General features: G+C 37.2%; 1 protein-coding gene across 1 annotated transcript; it reads left to right on the top strand.

The window, feature by feature from the left end:
- Positions 1-16191: 16191 nt before the first annotated feature.
- Positions 16192-20572, top strand: LOC104422959 (protein PHLOEM PROTEIN 2-LIKE A1). Its single transcript, XM_010035414.3, has 3 exons — positions 16192-16386; positions 17791-17897; positions 20010-20572. The coding sequence occupies exons 1-3, from the start codon at positions 16237-16239 to the stop codon at positions 20368-20370; spliced, it is 618 nt and encodes a 205-aa protein (XP_010033716.2). The 5' UTR covers positions 16192-16236; the 3' UTR covers positions 20371-20572.
- Positions 20573-21348: the final 776 nt, after the last annotated feature.

Here is a 21348-nt window from a genome sequence, read left to right as displayed (position 1 = left end):
GGAGAGTCCACGCAGTAGCTTGTTTACCTTCATGGGATCAGAAGTTGGTTGACCTTGATTTTCAAGACCATTCACAATATATGTAAAACGACTAAATATGTCAGATATTGATTCTCCTGGTTTCATTCTAAAGGCTTCATATTGACCAAGAAGAATGTTGATTCTTGATTCCTTCACTCGATCTGTTCCTTCATAGGTGATATGCAATCTGTCCCAAACTTCTTTTGCTGTACCACAAGAAGATATTCTATTATACTCGTTGGTGATAAAGCACAATATAAGGAGTAAATTGCTTTTGCATCGAGTGTTTGTCTCTTGGTTATTTCTTCCCGAGACATTCCACTTTGGATTCTTCAAGTATCTTTTCCTCTTTCGAGACGATGCAAAGGTAGGAGTAATTCCTTTTCTACAACGTCCCATTCCGAGGATCCTTTGATCGTAGGAAAGCTTTCATCTTGTTCTTCCGATGTTGTAATCCTTTCCATCAAAGTAAGGTGGTCTGGTATTGCTTTGCCCTTCCATCAGCCCTGGTGCTAGCATACTAGCCATGGATCTTTTACTATGAAGTAAAACACTTCAAATAAAGTAAGTACACAGGCTCTGATACCAATTGATATAACTAGTATAAACACCTAGAGGGGGGGTGAATAGGCGCACAAACAATTTTTCTTGAATACAGAAGCAATTCTTAACAAATTGAAATACGATCGAGGTAAAGAGAGTAAGGAAGAGAAAATTAAACACAGGATTTATAGTGGTTCGGCTTATTCCAAGCCTACGTCCACTCTTCCGCACCGACCCCATCGGCTGGATTTCACTATGATCAAAAGAGAAGTTACAGCACAGCTTTGCCTTGATTCCACAAAGTAGATGTTCTACCACACCTCCTCAAGGTCTCTCACAAATATAGACTCTCTTTTGTATACAAGTATTCGCTCAAGAGATTTATCTAAACAAATAGGAGCTTCGGACTTTGGAATTCTTCTATCGCGCACACCTCAAACAAATAAGAACGACTTCCTTATATACTCCTTTATGCCATCATACCCGTTGGCACTTACCAAAGGAATTCCTCCAATCTACCCGTTGGACGAATCAATTAGGAAGATTGTTCAAGCTATTAAAGGAACGTGTTGATAGCCCATCAATCTGTTCGCCCATACAATCAGGATCTCGGTTTCCATAAGTAGAACCTTCCAATAATACTTAGACAATCATCGAATCTTCAGTCATTGAATCAATCTTGATCAATCAAAGGATTCTGATACGTCTTCTCCAGCCACGAGATCTTCTCCAGATGATAAGGTTAAATCCTGAACAAATCATTCAGTTCTGGATAACCTTTCTTCAACGGATTAGAGACTGTCAATGAGGATAGACTTTGAGTCTTGAGTCTGGCTGTCCGGAAGTCTTCAGACTTTAACTGACAGAGTCTGCAGACTTTCAGACTAGACTGAAGGATACGTTTTGTCAACTTCAAAACTTTTCATGAGGATTTCTCCAACACACGTGACTTAATCGAAAGTATATTGATCATAGAGAATTAAACTTCCATTTTATAAGACCAAAACCTTTATACTGTGCCTAAATTGGGAGTCATGTTATGAGCACTAATGCAATGAATAGCTCAAATGAAATGTTGTAAAATTCTTCTACGATTGATTAGTAGTTGATTTCATGAAGCAACAAATGGTATAATACCGAAGTGAAAATATATTACTAAAGCATTTTCATGCGCATTTAGAAATAAAATTTAGGGTCTATGGAAATATTTAATTTTTTATATTTTAAAATAAACATGCACCAAAATAATTAGTGAACTTTTGAATATGAAACTTATCTTATATATCTAGGTTTTCCCTAAAAAAATATATTCGATTTTATTGTTCCACCTGTGATTTTTCTGGTTTGCCTTGTAAATTTGTTGTTAGAGATAATCCTGACATATTTTGTGTCTCCTTTACAAGCACATGTGAAGACAAAGTTAGGTGGAGAATTTGCATTTGGGAAAGGAAACAAAGTACCTACTCGCATGGACCCTTAAACCTTGACTTTACAATTAAATTGCTGAAAAGACTAGTGAGACTAGTGATACTCACGTAAAGCATATGCATGTTGAAAAGGAAAGCATAATACCCACTCAACTAACCCCATCTATAGGGCACGAGATTGTTTCTTCTTTTTCTTTTTTTTTATCAGTCATATTTTAATTCTTAAGTCACTTTCAAATTTTTGCCCTATCTTTTTTATGAAGCATGATAATCGAATCTCATACCTAAAACCAAATATCCCTATTGAAATATGTGGAGAATTTAACTCCCTACCTCTCCTTTATATACAGGAAGGATGACCACTAGAGCAAACCTTAATGGTTCGTAACACGAGACCCGATGGTAAAGAAATCAGGTGGAGTAAGAATGTCTAGTTTTAGGTTTGACTTATATGGTTTGCAAAGAGACGGACTAAAATTCGAGAAAAAAGATTTAAAGTAGGACAGATAAAAGAAAATCCTAATCCCATAAAAGCTGGACTTTTGATGCTAAATTTGTTATCAGAGATAATCATGACAGTCCTCATTTCCTCATAGTATAAAGAACAATGATGCGGAAAATCTCTAGATTTTCTGTAATTATCTTAATTAACCATTCAAAACCATCTAGGAGGAGAACGTCCTTGTCTGTCAACAAAAGCGAAAAAAAAGGGGGCACAAAATGACAAAGCAACACAAGAGGAGATATTGACAAAATCTCCTAATTATCATTTACGGAATGATTAACTGTTCAACCCCATTTAGGTAGGAAACATGTGTCCTTGGCCGTCAACGATTACGAACAAAAAGGGCCATAAAATGACAAAGCAAAGCGTGTAACACGCGCATACGAAAACGTGGTTAATAAGCTGAGGAAAGGTCATTTCCCTGAACCGTGAACGGGTTGGTTACCGCGTGGGCTTCACGGGATCACTGGCGGAGTTCCCCACTTAGTTTCCTAGGTGTTGTGCGCGGGAACTCCAGCGGGAACTATACCCTTGATAACCCGGAGGGAGTTCCAATTCCGGGGCCTTTCTTTAAGGTCCTTAGGCTGGACCATTCCCCCCGTTTGGATCACTGAAACGAAGCATGAGGTGATGTGGACCCTTCAAGCTTGACTTTTAATGCCACAAATATTTTGTTAAAGACGATAAGGATCCAAGGAGATACAAAGAATCTATACTAATCATCTCCAACAATATTTATTTATCATTCGACCCCATTTAGGAGGGAACATGTGTGTACTTTATCTGTCAACTAACACAGACCAAAATATAACTTTAAAATAAAGTTGAATTAATTATCTTATCGGGCATTGAAAATGATTGTCTAGCTGATCCAAGAATATGGAACTTAAGTATGGCCCTCACCTCTAGTAAGCAAGAGCATTAAGGCCCTTGTCTAGTCCAAGCAAGGGTTGCTGGCCCTCTTTGGCTAGAGTTGTTTAAAAATAACAAAAAACAAAAAAACAAAGAAATAAAAAAAAAATAAGAAATAAAAAAAATTAAAATATTATCAAAAATTATTGTCTATACTATAGAAATATAAGTGTCCATGTTAATGATTTTCAATTAAAATTGCTATGCGACTTCACTACGCACATGGTCGCAATCTAGGCACTCAGCAAGATTGTGGCCCGGCTCAAGCAACTGCAGTGCGACCTCGGTGCTGCTGCCAAGGGGCTGGACCTGAACACCTAGATGACCGCGTTCTGGGCCCGTTTCTGCTGCTGCGCCTGAGGGGTCCAGACACCATCACGGCCTACGCCCTCGAGGACACCGAGCTCTGGTTGAGGCATTTTCTCAGACTCGTCGTCCAAACGGTGGGCATGTCTTGGAGGCGTTGACAGGCTCTGGGCCCTTGGTGCTTTCTTCTCATGATTGTCTCCAGCCTCATAAAGTACGGCGAGGAGTTCACGTCCTCCAGGCTGCAAGTAGTAGCAACTCAAGGACCAGGTGCGATTGGGAATGGCTTTCCTAAGTCACTTTGAGCGTCCAAAGTCCCTTGGACTAGTTGCGGGTATTTGGTAAATTTTTTTGAAACCCCATTTTGCAAAGGCCAGTCTTCAAAAGGCTGAAAGCCTGAGGTAGGTCCTAGACTGGATTGAATTTTCAACTTTCTTGACATGCCCAAGGCTAGGATAGTATAATTTTTTCTTTTGAAACTATCCTCACTACCTCTTTTTTTTTTTTTCTTTTTTTGCCCTCATTATATAACACCGTTCATCTTTTCCGTTGAGGTCACCAATCTAGGTCGTCGCTACCGTAGTGATGGGTTATGGGATCTGAGTCGCGCAACCTCCAAGGGGGGCCGCCAATCTGGGTGGCCACTACCTTTGCGAATCACAGCATTGTGCGATCTGGGTCTCATGATTGCCCCCAAGTCGTAGCAATCCAAATCTAAGTCATGCAACCTTCGCAAGGGGCAACCAATTTGGGTCGTATGACCTCCGTGAGGGGTTGTGAGAGTCATGCAACTAGGCAACCCTCGCTGAGGTTACGCGACCTCAAGCAGCCTTCGCTTGGGTCACGCGACCCTCAACCCCCCCCCCAAGCGGCCTTCACAGGTGGTCTCCAGTGGCCACCTAAGGTCTTGCAACCTCAGATGTCAATCGCCCGCAATAGATTTCAATTGCCGGTAGCCACCTACCCTTCGCCAGCTAAATGTTTTAATAATTTTTTTATAACAAAAGTCCTTCGAAAATATAAATTTCTCCAAACTTTATTTTGCCCTAAAGTACTTCACAATAAATCTTTAGATTATAATTTACTAAACACAATTTGCATTTTGGAAAGCTCCTTTAACCTAAAATTCTTTGCACTTTCCCCAAGATTATCCCCAAAATTTCAATCAAACCCAGCCCCAATCCCAGATGCTCTTCTCCATTACTCGAAGATCCTAGAGCAATATAATGCTTCGTTCGTTTCGCGGAAAATATCATGTTTCCGGAAAACATTTTCCTGGAAGTCATTTTCCAGGAAAATGACTATTTTCCGGTGTTCGGCCAAAATCTAAAATTTGAGTGGAAAATATTTTCCGCCGTTCGTTAGCTTATTTAATTATTTGGGAAAAATTATCAAAAATTGAATTTTAATATTATTAATTGACCAAAAAATTTATTTTATTTATTTATATTTTTTAAAATGATTTTTTTAATTATTTATATTTTTAAAAATCGAAATTTTTATTATTTATTATTTCTTTTTCTTTTCCTTCCTCCTTCCTCGTTCCTCCTTCTTCCTCCTTCCTCCGCCGTCGCCTCCTTCCTCCTCCTTCCGTTGCTGCCACCTCCACCTCCTTCCTACCTGACGATGGCCGGCTGCCCAGCGGCCAACCAAGACCCGGTGGCTAGATCTGGCGAGCTCGAGGCTCGGCCGATCTCACCCGAGCTCGCCGGATCTGGCGATAGAGCTCGAGCTCGCCTGGATCGGGAGCCCGAGCTCTACCGCTAGATCCGACAAGCCGCGAGCTCCGCCGCCAAATTCGGCGAGCTCGAGGCTCGGCCAATCTCACCCGAGCTCACCGGATCTGGCAATAGAGCTCGAGCTCGCCTGGATCGGGAGCCCGAGCTCTACCGCTAGATCCGGCGAGCCGCGAGCTTCGCCGCCAGATCCGACGAGCTCACGGCTCGCCAAAGCTTGGCGAAAAACAACAACTTGGCAAGAAAAATCCAATGCACCGCACGACGAGCGGCCTGGACGGCGGGCTCCCCGCGAACCTCCTGGCGCCGCCGCGGTGCTCCCTCTTGAGCCGGATCCTCCCGAGCGGGTTCGAGCTGCAGGGGAAGCGAAGCGTGGCGGCGGCGGTGGCGGTGGCGGTGGCGGCAGTGGCGCCTGGCCGGAGCAGGCGGGCAGGAGCGGCGGCAGGAGCGGCCGGGGAGGGCAGAGGCTGATCCCGGAGAAGGACGTCGTCAAGCCATTGCAGCAGGGAGAGCGAGAGAGAGAAGCCAGGAAAATGATTTCCTCTTTTCAAAGGAGGAAATCATTTTCCACAATGTCAAGAGAGGATTTTCCGTTGACCGGAAAATGTTTTCCTTGACCGTGTATTTTCCGTCCATCCGAACACCGGAAATTTCGGAAAATATTTTCCTGAAAGTTGTTTTCCGCGAAACGAACGGAGCCTAAGTTAAAGGAGCCCGAGGACCATGAGGCCATGCTGTACAAGGTGACTGAGGTACTCGAAGTGACACAATTTGACGGTGGGCGGAGATCTTTTGTCTCCTGATGATGCGCTCTCACCTAAAGATATGAGGAAGTGCAACCGGGCCGAGTCGGCTGTAGCCGAAGACTAAATCAACATTTTCCGGCACTTTTTGCAGATCATGTGCTTAGCTTCCGGGACCGCGACACTAGCCTTTCAACACTCAAGGATAAACATGTTCACGTGGTATTCAGAGTAATTGCGATTGAACTGGGAGTCGTGCACTGATTGAACTGGGACTCGTGCACTATTGGCTCTACGCTGGGGCAATGGCGATCTTCAATCCATGGGGCTTTACTCTCCGTGCCGTAAGTATTCTATTCACCTGCATGGTTTGGTGCTTTTTATTAAGAAAACCTCCAATATATTTTGAAGTGAAAAAATAATCCATCATTTATTGAGACCGTGATATATGCAAGAAGTTGTCTGTGTTTTAGGTAAAATCCATTTAGAAAGGACCTTTGATATGATGAGTGAAAAGTAAATAGCTAGAAGAACCAATGTGAACAAGTCCAAAAGAATGAGAAGTCCGTAAAGACGTAGAAGTACTAAGGTGAATAGCTTATAAGATCTAAATCACTATCAAAGTGTTTACAGAGAAGTATTTGGATATAGCTAGGAAGCCTTATATAAGCAAAAGCCTGCAAAAGCTTGATATAAGGAGAAGTTTGATATCACTAAAATAATGGGATATTGGATATAACTAGCAGCTATTGATATAAGTGGAGCACTTACACTTATTAATTTGAGATATTTTACCTCATCCCTTGATAGCTTGTGATATGATATGGATTTCTAACTTGGAAGATTTGTATTGATTAATCTTAAAGATTAATTTCACGATATATAATCACGTGAGATGTCTTGATTGATTGAGACTCAACCCAAAGGCAAGATACTTTCCTAATGAAGGCAAGATATTCTCAATGCATTCTAGAAATGCGACATTCCAAAGCATCTCTAGACTTTTCTTGGGCTGAAGGCTTTTAGATGTTTTTGGAAATACACTTGCATTTCCCCAAAACTGTCCAAAAAATTTGTCAAATGCCATTTACATTTTGTCAAGGGACTTTGGGGCCTCAATGGGCTTTGACAAAGCCAAACCAAACGCATCCTCTTTCAGGTGCTTTCATTTCAAAGAGCAAACATATGCTTGACTAAAGACTATATTTTCAAGAGAAAAGAGGGGAAAAAAAAGCTCTTGCTACCTTTCATTTATTGAATATAAATGCTGGATAAAGAGAAAGTATCCGTTGTTAATTTTAAACTTGAAAAAAAAAATATATATATATACATATTATAGGGAAAGCATTTTATATTACATACTAAAGACTCTTCACTAACATGGCTTATCTTGAATGTTGTTTCTTAAATGAATTTATCAACAGAGAAACTATGACCCAATTACAAAATTCTGCATAAATATATTAATGTTCAACAAAAAAAGATTGTAAGTGTAATTGTCCAATCAAGTTAGGATATGTATTCATAAGCAGAAAAGTCATTCTTGAGTTAAGATATTAGTTGATTGACATTTATCCAATCAAATTCAAGATAGATTGGATATATATTTAAATTAAGTAAATATTGATCAAACTTCCCTATAAATAAAAGCGTCTCAATTCATTCTGGGAAGAATAGAGGGAGACCTTAAATTTTGTAGATTTGCTATTAAGATGTTAATGAAGTATGAACTTCGAAAACGCAAAAACCTGTCTGATTTAGGTCGTCATGACCTCAATCAAAATCTTTGTCATCAAGACCTCGGCAACAAGTTGTTAAGACATCACCAGATATTCAGGTCATCAAGACGTCGACCATCTTCCATTAGATATGAAATCATTAAGACCCTTAAATTGTGCTCATATTAATAAATACCACAATTTAATCTTACACCTTCAAAAAGTACGACATTTTTCTATAAAAATATAAAATATTGTCACTAGGCGAATCTCATCTAATTTCTCTTCCATAATGTCTCGTTTTAATGGAATACTAACAATTCAAAATTATGCATATCCGCAGGGCAAAGTAACTAGTATGTACTATACCTTGAAGGAGAAGATGCACATAGAGTAGACAATGTCTTTTGTTCCCGCTTTGTCTTTTCCAGCAACCTGAAAAGCATTAGTTATTCCATTGTGAAAGCTCCATATGAACTTTGATGTAACTCCACTAGAAAAGAATCTGACCTTTCGTGTGGCAAAATATAGTTCTCATCCTTTCCTTTACTTGTATGTGGAAAGTCATCGTGAGATAACTCTTTCGGAACAATTCCTTCCTTCTTTTGGCTATTGATATTTGAACCTTATTGGAAACAAGCAACTTCTATTTCCAATTTCTTTTCCTTTTACTGAGTCCAAAAAAAAGAAAAATCATTTCTGAAAACGCATATTAGTTGACTTTTTTGTTCCATTAAGGGAATCAGTTCCTCAGGTTTGTTTGGCTGTTTGGTAAAGAAGACCAATTCAGGATCGAATAAAGACCCCACTGAAAAGTGAAAACAATGCTTTTCGAATGTTAAAAGTTGCTTCTAAAATCAACAATTTCACCATATTTTCACATATATTGAGAACATTTATTTCTACGAATCAAGCACGACATTTACAAGAAAACAAAAAAATCCAAAGGCACAAGAATTTATTTTCTCGTTTTTCAATGAAAATAAAAATTGGAAAACATTTTCACAAATTTAACCGGCCTTGATTGCTACCTTCACAACATTTGCACAATCAAATGGCATCAAATCGGAACTTTCGGTACACACTTTCTTTTCCAAAAGAATTGGAATCTTTCTTTTTCGTCAAGCTGTAATTTGGATGGCGAAGCATATTATTTTGGGTTGTACACCAACCGTGGAAAATCTCATTTTTCATTTTCACCATGCAAACATCATATCGCATGATTGAGTTCTCTACTTGACAGATCAAATTACATTTAACAATGCCATGATCCTCCCAACGGCTCAGGAGATGACAAGATTAGAAGTAATGCTGAGTTGAGTACTAACGGTCTTCAATTGGTGTGAATTTTCTCGAACCCATAGGGTCATACCTCTCACGATGTTAGAAAATTCATTTGATTTGATTAACCTATTAAAAATCTATATGGGGAAGTTGCTGTTAACCTATTGAGGTTAGCTAGAAACCAACCAAATGAGATATGGAAAAGCACTTCACTTCTTATGCAACCAAAAATTTACAATGAGGGACTTGATTATATTAATTATCTAAACAATCTCCTTTCGATACATCGACTTGATTATTTGTCAACTAAAGAGTCTACATAGTCTTTTTTATTATTATTAAATTATGAATCCTAAGGTTCTCGTCCAGTAAGTGTCCATGCAATGTTTTTTTTTTCAATTTTTTATTATGGTCCAAAAATCGAACCTAACCATTTAACTAAAACAAACAAATCACAACTCAAAAAACTAATATAAAGGAATCACAATCAATTCATTAAAGATAGTAATTTAAAAAAAGAGAGTAAAAAGACAAGTATAGTAAAGTAACCCGACACAATTCAGACAAGGATTATAACAAGGCCTTGTTATTAAAGAGTCACAATCAATTCGAAGCAAATTTGTCTTCTAAAAGATTAAATTGCCTAATCCTAAACTTACAAAAAAAAAAAAAAAAACCCTACACCTACACTATATGTATGCCAACTGAATGAAACTAAACTAATTCTAATGCTAAAATCTAACGATTTTTTTTCTAACCATTATTCAAATTTTTCATTTTCGAATTATTTCATTTATTTTAAAATTTAGTTTTTTAATTCTGATAGAAGGGGACACAGGCGGGGCCCTTGGGCCCGGTCTGTACACGGGGCAAATATTGAGATTTCGGCCACATAAAAATAAGCTGAAGATGGGCTTGTTAATCAAGCCCTTCTCGATTGAAATTTCAACCACCGTCTCCATCCGTCGGCCTTCCGACGACAGTCTCCATATTGCAGAACGTACACAGAATGCAAAGAACTACCAAGGGAATTCCAGGCATTTGAGTACATTACCGGAGATTAGATACTGCGCATATCAGCGAACCTCGCTCATTCTCCTTGCCGATGATCACCATCAGAAGGCCGTCATCGAAGATACAGTACATGAAACAAAAAAAAAGGAAGAACACAAAGCTCATTAAAGCTCTCCGCAACTTCACTGTGCATCGAGTCAGTTTTAATATCAAACCAATCAATCTATCTCGCACAAATCACATCAGAATGTTTAATATCTCTGAAGCATTTTGTCGAGCAAACCGTGTGCGTTATGAGAGTACCAAGAATAGACACGGATGTAATGTGATTTTCACATCCAAAATCGACACGTCAACGACGATTAACAGGCTAAATCTTCGGAAGTTGGGCATGATTCTAAGTGATTTTCTAATACGCCTATTCACGGATCTCGGACTCAGAACTGGAAAGAACAAAGGGGCTGAGGTTACCTGGCTAACAAGCGGAGACAGAGCTGGGATTAGTGATGGAAGCAGCAACGGCAACTTCGTTAATCTTTGTCGAGTGAAATCGGCAGGCGGAAATACGATCAGGGACTAACCACCTCGTGCTTCTCAGCCACAGAACAGGGCCGAACGAAGTACGCCAACACAGTGGCGGAGGAGCATAACGAGGAGGATCCGCTCCTGGTAGCAATTTCCGGTCGAAGCAACCAGAGAGAATTTCAGGATGCTTCACCTGTGAAGATTCGAGCCGGCGACGAGATTCCAGCTAGGAATGAGGGGCTCTTCGAGTTTCTCGGCCGAAGAACAGAGCAGAACAGGGGAGACTCGAGGCAGCAACATAATGGAGGAGGACGGCGTCGGACTGGTGTTCGACGGTGACCGGGATCGCTTGTGAACGAAGGAAAATCTCCAATGACACAAAACGGATCCCGTCATCAGCCTCCAGCTCAGCCTATCTAGCTAAATGGATTAGAAAGTATTGGGCTTAGTTGGAGCTTTACCATTCATTTTATTTTATTTTTTCATTTTCTGTGTTCTTTTATTGTCAGCAAAATTTAGGCCTCAACAAATGAGACTTCATAAACTACATTTGGTCTAAGCGAAAGTAACTCTTTCATATAGAGTGTGAATTTGCCAACAGTGCGGATGACTGATTGAATATGTAGTTTCAACGAGTTTTGTGTGTGCATTTTTTCTTCTTCATACATAGCAATTTCAGCTTTTGCATCGAATATCTCTTAAAATGGGTTGAAAGTCTCAGGCCATTTTTCTCTTGCTCTATTTATCAATTGATCATTTCGCACATTATTTCGTTTTCACCGTCCAACAATAAAGTTTGGATTCTTCTACGTGTAATTATTCTTTTCACAAGGAATTGACGATGAAGGAAGATTTAGAATAACTTATATAGTAAAGGGCCCAGTAGAAAGTCGAGCACTTTATCTCGTGAGATCCTCTTCCTTCTCCATTAACTTTGGAATATTAAACTTTACTTCGCGAAAGAGACACACTTTGAATATTTTTTGTTTTAAGAAAAAGGCTCACCGTACAACTTGTGTGCGGCTCAAAACTGGGAAGAGTTTCTTTCAAGAATGAATGCTCCAGTAACAACTGTCCTCCACCTTCTTTCTTGTTGTTGTTTTTTTTTTTTTTTTTTTTAATCTTTTGAAATCTATCTTGGAAAACTAATATATAAGAGATAGGACCGAAAGGACATGAGGAGGTCCTTAAACTGCTTATAAGGAAAACGTAGGGAGAACCTTTCTGAAGAGAGTGACCCCTTACACTCCTCCCAAGCCAAGATCCGGGCCTGGATAAAGATTCCAACCCCATTGGTTCCACTCCCTTTCGGGAAAGGGGGCAGCCACATCTTATCCCCGTGATGCCTTTCCCCAAGGAGACTCGGGGCGTGGTACAGGGAAATGATGGCGCCAGTTGAAAGACTGTCCTCCATCTTCTTTCTTGTTGTTTTTTTCTTTTTCTTTTTAATCTTTTGAAATCTATCTTGGAAAACTAATATATGAAAAATAGGGGCTGAAAAAAAATTAAAAAAGAAGTTATTCAGATAGTCAAATAACTCATCATTTGTTTTAAATTTTAAAAAAAAATAAAACTTTTACATGAAAGGCCAAACCAACTCCTTTGAGCAAACTTTACCAAAAAAACTCCTTTGGAAACTTTTTCAGGAGTGTTCACTTCACAGAGCAATAAAGGGAATGAAGAACGAAAGCAAAATGTGCATTACCTAAGATTGAATTTTCAAGAGAAAAGGGGAAAAAAAACCCTCTTACAGCATTTCATGAGGATAATTGGAAATGGGTAACAAAAGGCACAAAAAAAAAAAGATTAAAAATATCTATAGTCAAGCAGAAAAATAAGTACCGAGAATGAGAAGAGAGAGGTACCAACAAGAAAATGGCAAGAAGAAAGATTAATAGTTTGATTAGAAAAATCATATGGGATCGATATTTACTTGGAACCTCTCAACAAGTATTGCATCTTTTCAATACTTTCTCTATAAATGGCTAAGCTCAATAACATTATATTGCCAAGTGATTTACCAAGCATTTAAGTATTTGAGTAGACCGGTATTGCTTCAAATGAGAAGAAGTACTCAATAAACTATATATCTCTTATAGGATTTATATATATATATATATCTTATTTTACATTTCTAGAAATTATATAAAATTAAATTATATGAAGGTTCTATCTCTTATTGGGTTGGAGCTTGACAAAAAGATAAATTAGAGAAAAAAAATTTAATCATTCTCTATTTTCTCCCAATTTTTATATTTTATACATGTTGAATATGAAATTGGATAATAAGAAAGTATATCATTATTGCAGCAGTTTTTAATTTTACACCTGGATATTTATATTATCGAAAATGTTTAATATTATATACTCTTCACTAACGTGGCTTATTTTGAACGTAGTTTCTCAAGTCTACTTATAAGCAGCGGAATTACGAGCCAATTACCAAATTCTACATTAATATTTTATTGTTCAGCCATTCTTTTTTGCAACTGTGATTGTCAAATCAAATCAGAGTGGGTTTTCAGGAGCAGACAAATTGAACTTGAGCTAATATATTGGTTGATTGACTTCTATACATATCGAATTGAAGATGGATTGGATATTACTTAAAATTCTCTATAAGTAGGAGGGCTCTCAATTTAATATGGGAAGAACAGATGGAGACTATAAATTTTGTAAATTTGCTATGAATAAGTTCTACTGATTAAAGAACTTAAAAAACGCACAAACCTGCCGGATTTAGGTCATCACGACCCCAATGAAAGTTTTTGTCATCAAGACCCCAGCGACAAATCGTCAAATCACCAAATGTTCGAGTCATCAAGACCGCAGCCATATTCAATTAGAAACTAAACCTTCAAGGTCCTATATGATTCGTGAAAAGGAGTCAAAGATCATGCTATCTTATTGGGGATGAGGCCATTAAGCCCCTCGAATTGGGCTAAATCAATGGAATACCACATATTAATCCAGAAAATTATTCAAAAACTTATTGCACGTTTGTCGGTTCAGTTATAAATCTTTCAATTTTGTCAATTGTCACATTTTACCAATTAAGTCCACTTGGCCAATTTTGGCCGAAAATTATTAATGTGGACGCCAGTCATCTTACGCAGCATGGTCGATACTATCATAAACAATTTTTAATAATATTTTTTCTACTTTTTTTTCTTTTTGCTTTTGTTGGTGGCCAAGCAGGGGAGATGGCTTGGCCATGCGTGGTGACGAGCCACTAGTAAAAGGAAGAAAAAGGAAAAGCAAAATTAAAATGTACTAAATTTTTATTAAAAATTATTTCCGTCGATGTCAGCTGTGCCATGTTGCACAGCCATCATCTACTTAAGCAAATTCCAGCCAAAATTGATCAAATGGGCTCAGTTGATAAAATACGAAAAAAAATTAAAACTCAATTGGTAAAATTGAAAGATTTAAAATTGAATTGTCAAAAATACAATAGGTTCACACTTTTTTGGACAATTTTCTCCATATCAATCTTCTGCCTTCCAAAAGTATGATATTTTTCCATAGAAATATAAAATATTACCATTAGACAAGTGCATCTAATTCTCTCACACGACATCTCATATTAATGGAATACTAAAATAAGCATATAAACAATGCGTGTCTATATAAAGCGCGGGCTAAGTAAGTAGTAAATAGTATAATTTGAAGAAGAAGATGCACCAAGAATAGACAACCTCTTTTTTCTATCTTGGCAGTTTCCGGCAACCTAAAAAGCATCAGTTATTCCATTGTGAAAGCTCTATGCGTTGTAAGGAATCTGATCTTTCGGTTGGCAAAATATAATCCTCATCCTTTCCATTACATGTATGTAACAAGTCATTGCGAGAGAACGCTTTTGGACTAATTCCTTCCTTCTTTCGGCTGTTGGTAATCTGAACCTTATTATAGACAAGCAACTTATAATTCCCTTTTTTTTCCCTTTTTCTCAATCCTAAAAGAAAAATCTTTTCTGAAAACATGTGCTAGTTCATCTTTTTATTACCCTAATGGAATCAGTTTCTCAGGTGTGTTTGGAAGTTTGGGAAGTAGACCAATTCAATTATCGAATAAAGGTCGCACTGAAAACACGGTTTTTTCGTACGTCAAAGTTTCTTCTAAAAATAAAATTTTCATAATATTTTAACATTTATTTTTACGAATGGGACACGACATTTTCAAGAAATCAGAAGTTTGAAAGCACAAGATTCTATTTTTTTTTTCATATTTTCCATGAAAATAAAAATTTGAAATCACTTTCACGAATTGAACTAGCCTTGATTGCTAGCTCCAGGCCATTTGCATAGACAAATGGCATCAGATCGAAATGTTCCGTGCATGCTTTCTTTTCTGAAAGAATTGGAATCTTTCTATCTCCTCAAGCTGTAATTTGGATAGCGAAGCATAACATATCGCATTGTACATTGACCATGACAAATCTCATTTTTATTTTCACCATGCAAACATCATATCGCACGATTGAGTCTTTTACTAGAAGAATCAAATTGCATTTAACATGACTTCAGAAGCTACACCAATCTTAGCAAAAGTAACTCTTTCATATACGGCATGAATTTGCTGAGAGCGCCAATGACCAATTAAATATGTAATTTCAATGAGGCTTATTTATATGTTTTTCTTCTGCGCACATAGCAATTTTCGGCTTTTGCAATGATTATCCCTTAGCATGGGTCCAGATCCTCAAGCCATATTCTTTTTACTCCAATTATCAATCGATCTTTTTTGTATGTGGATCTCGTTGATCTAACATGGACATTGTCTCATTTCACCGTCTAACCGTGGAGTTTGGATTCTTCTTTGCATAATTATTCTTCTCACAAAAAATTGACAATCACGAAAGTTAGAATGACTTGTAATGAATGGACCCAATAGAGAATCTAGTACTTACCTCGAGCAACCCTCTTCTTCCACCATTAGCTTAGAATCTGAAACTTTATTCTTTACTTCTAAAGGAGATATGCTTTGAATCGAAAGAAAAAGGATCACGCACAACATGGTGTGTGGCTCTTGGCACAATATTCTCTAGCAAAGGAGACAAGATCAAATTGGACAAGATAAGTGTACTTGTCATAAACGTAGGTGTATCGGATTGGTATTTTGAATCCGTGTGACCTAACGCACTTAATTTATGAGATTTTTAGGTGATTCAGGTTTAGACAAATATGAAACTTTTAAGGAATCCTCATTTGGAGAGAGAGACCCCCCGGGCGGGGTGGTTTTGCATGGACATTAAGTATCTATATACGAGAGATCATCAATTTCATGGAACCTTAATTCAGGAAAAAAAAAATTGAGTAGAAAAAAGAGAGAGAGAGAGAGAGAAAAGGAAAGGAAGAGATAAAGTGGGATAATTATTCCCGTCTTGAACAGGGAAAAGACCCAACTAACCCTGATGAGTGCATGCTGTTCAGTATATATATATATATATATAAGCCTTTCTCCAAATGGATTGATTGGCATCAAACATTACTGAAGAACAAAATGGCACAGCCTTGGGCGATGAGCAAGTACAGGCAAATCGGCTTCTTGATGGAAGCTGGCCAAGACGTCGATCCCAATGAGTACCTAACCAACCCGACTAGGATTAACAATCTTCTCAGGCAAGGTGTTGATTACAAAGACAAGAAGAAGGCAAGCACCCCCACCTCTCTCTCTCTCTCTCTCTCTCTCTTACTGATAACGGATCTTTATGAAAGACATAGTTGGATGTCTTTAGAGTTAAGTATTGAAGGTGTATGTCCATTTCTACGAAAAGTTCATAGAGCACTATTAGAAAAACGCACAAATTCTTCTCTGTATTTTAATGTGTGTACGTTTATATACATGTACGCGTTCCTTTTTCTTTACGGAAGAGGGTAACTTATGCGCCAAAGAGATGTGGGGAAAATTGTCTAAAAAATCTTAAACCTATTGTATGTTTGTCAATTTAATTATAAACATTTTGATTGTGTCAATGGAGTCCTAAACTTTTTTATATTTTACCAATTGAGTCAATCCAGTTGCCATAAATCATTGACGTTAATGATAATCGTATTACATGACACATATATCATTGACGTAGACAATTTCTAATAAGTTTTTAAACTTTTTTATTTTTTTTTTCTTTTATTTTTTTTTTATTGTTAATGGCCACCGGCTAACACTTGGCAACCCCCGCCGGCCATTGAGCAAGGGCTATGAGCCCTAACTGCAATTGGCCAAGGCTTGCATCCTCGCCCAAAGGGTCGTAAGAGCCGTCATTGCAAGAGGTCTCGTGGCCCTCCCCGAATTGTAAGGGCCTTACTCAGTGGCCAGTAGGGGCTTTCGACCCTCGCCCATGGTTGGCGAGGGTTCACATGCCCTTACTCAATCGCCGATTGTGGTCGCCGAGCCTTAGCCTACAACCTTTGTCGACCCTCATCAACAAAAAAAAAAAAAAAAAAAGGAAAAGGAAAAAAAGTGAAGAAGGAAAAAGAAAATTAAAGAAAATAACATTAAAAAATTCAAAATTCTTATAATATAATTAAAAATTGTACACATCGGCGTTAATCGTCCTATATGACACTACCAGTGTCCACGTTGGTTACTTCCTATTAAAATCAGGTAAATTAAATTAATTGGCAAAATATGAAAAAAATTATAATCAATTAGCACAATTAAAAAGTCTAAAACTAAAGTAATAAAAGTAAAATAGATTAAGAACTTTTTGGACAATGATCTGAGATTTAATTGTTGATTAAATCAAATTTGTTGGCATTAGCTTCTCTTTCTCTGTATGTTTAACTAATTTCTTACATTTTACCCGTTGGACTGGATAGATCTTTACACAACTAGTGTTTTCTCACTCGTTTTGAACGTTACTAAAGAAAACATTATTGCGTTTCGGTGACAATGTTAAGTGCGCTCGTGTGTGTATAAATTTGTAAAAAGATTCGAAAATTTCATTTCGAATGGGTGGATAGCAACTTTGGTAATGAAGTTCCTCCATTTATTTTGACCTACACACGCACTGATTGAAGTTTCTCTGCTCGTATTTCAAACTGCTGTCTGTGGCAGAGGTATTGGATTGACGGTCAAGACCGAGACTGCTTCGCAATCTATGCAAAGGGACTCAACATCACCAACAGCGATAGACCTGTATATTGGCAGTGGTTAACTGACAGGTACTTTCGAATCCTTAGAACAAAAATATATACGTATCTTTTATCGTACAGTGCACCTTATCTTTCACTATGAGTGTAGTTAGGGTTTTTCATATTTTTGTGGAGAATGAATGACATCGGATAAAGGGGAAGATAAAAATGATAAAGGAAGGCATTTCACGGGATTTCTTTAGGGAAAATCTAAAATGGGAAACGATAGCAAGAGACGGAAATTTGTTTGAGAGTATCAACGCAAGTTTGCATAATACTGGTCTTTATCTTCTCTCTTATAGTTGATTATTCTTGAAATTATTCTTTTGGTATAATGTTGTTCATGTTTCACCCTCTTATGCTACGTAGATAGATGGCTGGGGTTATTTCTTTTTCACCTCCTCGTATAAAATTTTTCCTCTTCGTGAACTCATTAAACTTTCATGTGATTTTGCCAACTAAATTCGAATAGGGATTTTGACTTGTATACTAATGTTTGTGCCAGTGTTGCGTACAGTTCTAGTCTTCTAAATTCACAAAAATATTTCGATATTATGAATAAATCAAGAATTTACCATCAAAATATCTTGAATAACTAGAGAGATACTTCCATTATGTTCTCGAATCATTGAATCATTATTTTATTCAGACCCATAATGGAATGATTAAACCATTTAAAACCCAAACAAATTATTGAAGTCTCCCTATTGTTTTCTATATGTACTTTCATGGGAGAGGTAATTTCATAACTCTTTGTCTTTGATTAATTCCCACCATCTAGGTAAAACTATATGAATATCCCTAGAAAAGAAGGACCGTTCCTCAGTCCTGGTATCTAGATTTTCTTTTTTGCCTTCATAAGGGCGCGATGAGCCATAACGCAAGATATTTTATTTGAATAAAATTTTAGTTTCATCCTTAAATATTGCTGTCGAAGTTAGTAAGTTCATTATATACTAAGAACTATAAACTATAAAATTAAACCTATTTTAACCTCTCTAATCTTCTCTTATTTTTTAATTTTACTATTTACTTCAATCTATTCGTCATAATTCTGTAGTTTAGTTCTCACTTTTGTCCTTTTTGCTCGATTCATCAAACCTAACAAAGTTATAGTTTTATCAAATTGTAAACTACTTGAGATTTTCTCGTATTTTCTGCTTTTCATTATAAATTTTATTTTTCTTCTTTTTGAGTTGATGAAAAATAAGGAGAGAGTGTAATCGGTTTTCAGGCGGTGGGCTTTACAGTGGCTTTAGAGGAATACGGAGAGTGTAGAGATGCTATTTTGTCTTTGGTGAATAAATATATAAATAAGTATATATAGTTATGTAAAGTTCGCCAAATTAAAAATAATGATAAAGGAGGAAGAGGAGGTTGAGAGGTAAATAGGAAGAAAAGCCTGTTGACCTTCTCTAAGAATACGAGTTACTCTTTGAGATATCCCTGTATTATTGCGGAGTGACGGATGCTGACCTAGCCATTATTTCTATTTATCATTGTAAGTAAAATTAGTCGCTTTTTTGTTCCAGTAATTAATAATTTCACGATAAATACACCTCATTAATGTGGCATCCAAGTTGACTTTTTTTTTTTTTTTTTGAGATTTTTGTCTAGCTAATACGGAACATTTGTAAAGGGGTTTTGTTAACAAGGGTCCTAAGACACTTGCTAAACATACTTAATAAGAAAAACTTTGATTTTCAAAGTGTCGATTATACATACAAAAGAAAAATAGTGTATGGAAAATTAAAACTTACCTTCTTACCAAGTCCCTACTAAACTCCATTAATCTGGAAGGGTCGTAGTTTTTTTTAAAAAAAAAAAAGTAGTTAATTAATTAATAAGTAACGGTGAAGTTTATATATTTAATTTTTTATATGCTTTGTACTTTTGATTTCCGCTTACCGTCATCATATAGAGTTTGTCTAATATATCGATCTCCAAATAGTTATAGTAAAGATTTTTATCAAGTCTACTGCCAATGTAAAACACTTTCTACATATTCATTCATAGTTGTGTAACCCAGTTTATCTACATGTCGCTCATCCAACAGCGAATGTGTTAATTTTTTTTTTTTTTATACTAACGATAGATGTAAAAATTGTCCCAATCAATAACGCTCAAATAAAACTACTTCAGCGATGGCAACGAAATGGCAAAAGTGGTGAAGACGAGGTGGCTAGAAGTCAGGGGGTCGTTTTGGACGATGAATCTTTCGCCGAACGTTCCGTACAAAGTCGCGTTCAAGCTGAAGATGGCGACATCCTCGAGCACCATGCGAGGGCAGACGGTGAACCTGAAACTGAGTCTCCCTGACGGGACCTACCAAGAGAAGCAGGCAATTTTGCCCGGTTCCCACGATTCATGGGAGGAGCTGGAGGTCGGGCAATTCACCATGACAGCTCAGAATGTGGGCAAGATGGAATTTGGCATGGAGCAATTGTTCGGAAGATGGAGGGACGGGCTCATCATCAAGAGCGTTGAGATCAAGGCCGCGTAATCACAAGCAGTTATATACACAATAATGAGCAATTGCGGAGGAATTGCCTTCTTGGAAGAGACTATAGTGATATGTGTGTATGGCCGCGCATGTGTGTTTGTGTGAGCTTTTCTTAGCAAGCAATAAATAAATGAAAACTCGATCACTCATGTGTAAGAATGTATTTCTATTACCGGACCCCGTTCTCTTATCTATTGGTCTACCTATCTATCTATATTACATTACTAACCATTCATGAGAAGTCAATCAAACTGTAACTCAAACATTGTTTAATTTAAACTTGTCCATTTTAATATGTAAAAGTCATTTGCGTATTTAATTATTCACTTCACATTTGGTATCATATAAAATAAAATAAAAATTGGTGTTTGGATCAACGGTTGTCAAGAAAAACAGTGTAAATTCGTTGGGTAAGATTCCGACATCACCAATTTTTGAGTTATTATTGGAGAAGCAGACCTTTGGTCAAGTACTGTGATTTTTCTGGTAGGGATAATGATACAAATAGTCCATGAACTTTGACCTAATATACAATTGTAATCCATAAATTTTTATTTGTTCAATGCAATCATTGAATTTTCGATTTGTTTGATGTGATTTCTGAACTTTTAATTTGTTCAATGCGATCCCTAGACTTTTAGTAGATATTTAAATTAGTCCATGGACTAAATGAACATATTTAATGTTATCCTTCTATTAATTTAAGTTTGGAGACAACATTGAATATTTTTATATAGTCCAAGGACTAGATTGAACATGTATCAAAAGTTGATGGACCATAATGAACAAATTAAAAGTTTAGGGATGATATTGAACAATAAGTTAAAATTCGAGGACGACATTACACATTGAATTAAAGTTCAATGACCATTTGTGTCATTATCCCTTTCTAGAGAGACCCTAACAAAACCGTGTGTATGATCCATTGTTTAGTTCCAGTTCTAAAGCCACTAATTTTGTGCGATTTGACAACACAAT

The sequence above is a fragment of the Eucalyptus grandis genome, chromosome 10, assembly GCF_016545825.1.
Source record: "Eucalyptus grandis isolate ANBG69807.140 chromosome 10, ASM1654582v1, whole genome shotgun sequence".
Classification (NCBI taxonomy): Eukaryota; Viridiplantae; Streptophyta; class Magnoliopsida; order Myrtales; family Myrtaceae; genus Eucalyptus; species Eucalyptus grandis.
The sequence above is the reverse complement of the archived record's forward strand: the minus strand, read 5'-3'. Positions and strand labels throughout refer to the sequence as shown.

Excerpts from the sequence above, each read along its gene's own strand:
- LOC104422959 (XM_010035414.3), top strand. The coding sequence starts at position 16,237 with ATGGCACAGCCTTGGGCGATGAGCAAGTACAGGCAAATCGGCTTCTTG. Across the intron at positions 16,387-17,790 it reads ATTACAAAGACAAGAAGAAG|AGGTATTGGATTGACGGTCA; the intron begins GCAAGCACCCCC and ends TGTCTGTGGCAG. Across the intron at positions 17,898-20,009 it reads TGGCAGTGGTTAACTGACAG|CGATGGCAACGAAATGGCAA; the intron begins GTACTTTCGAAT and ends AAACTACTTCAG.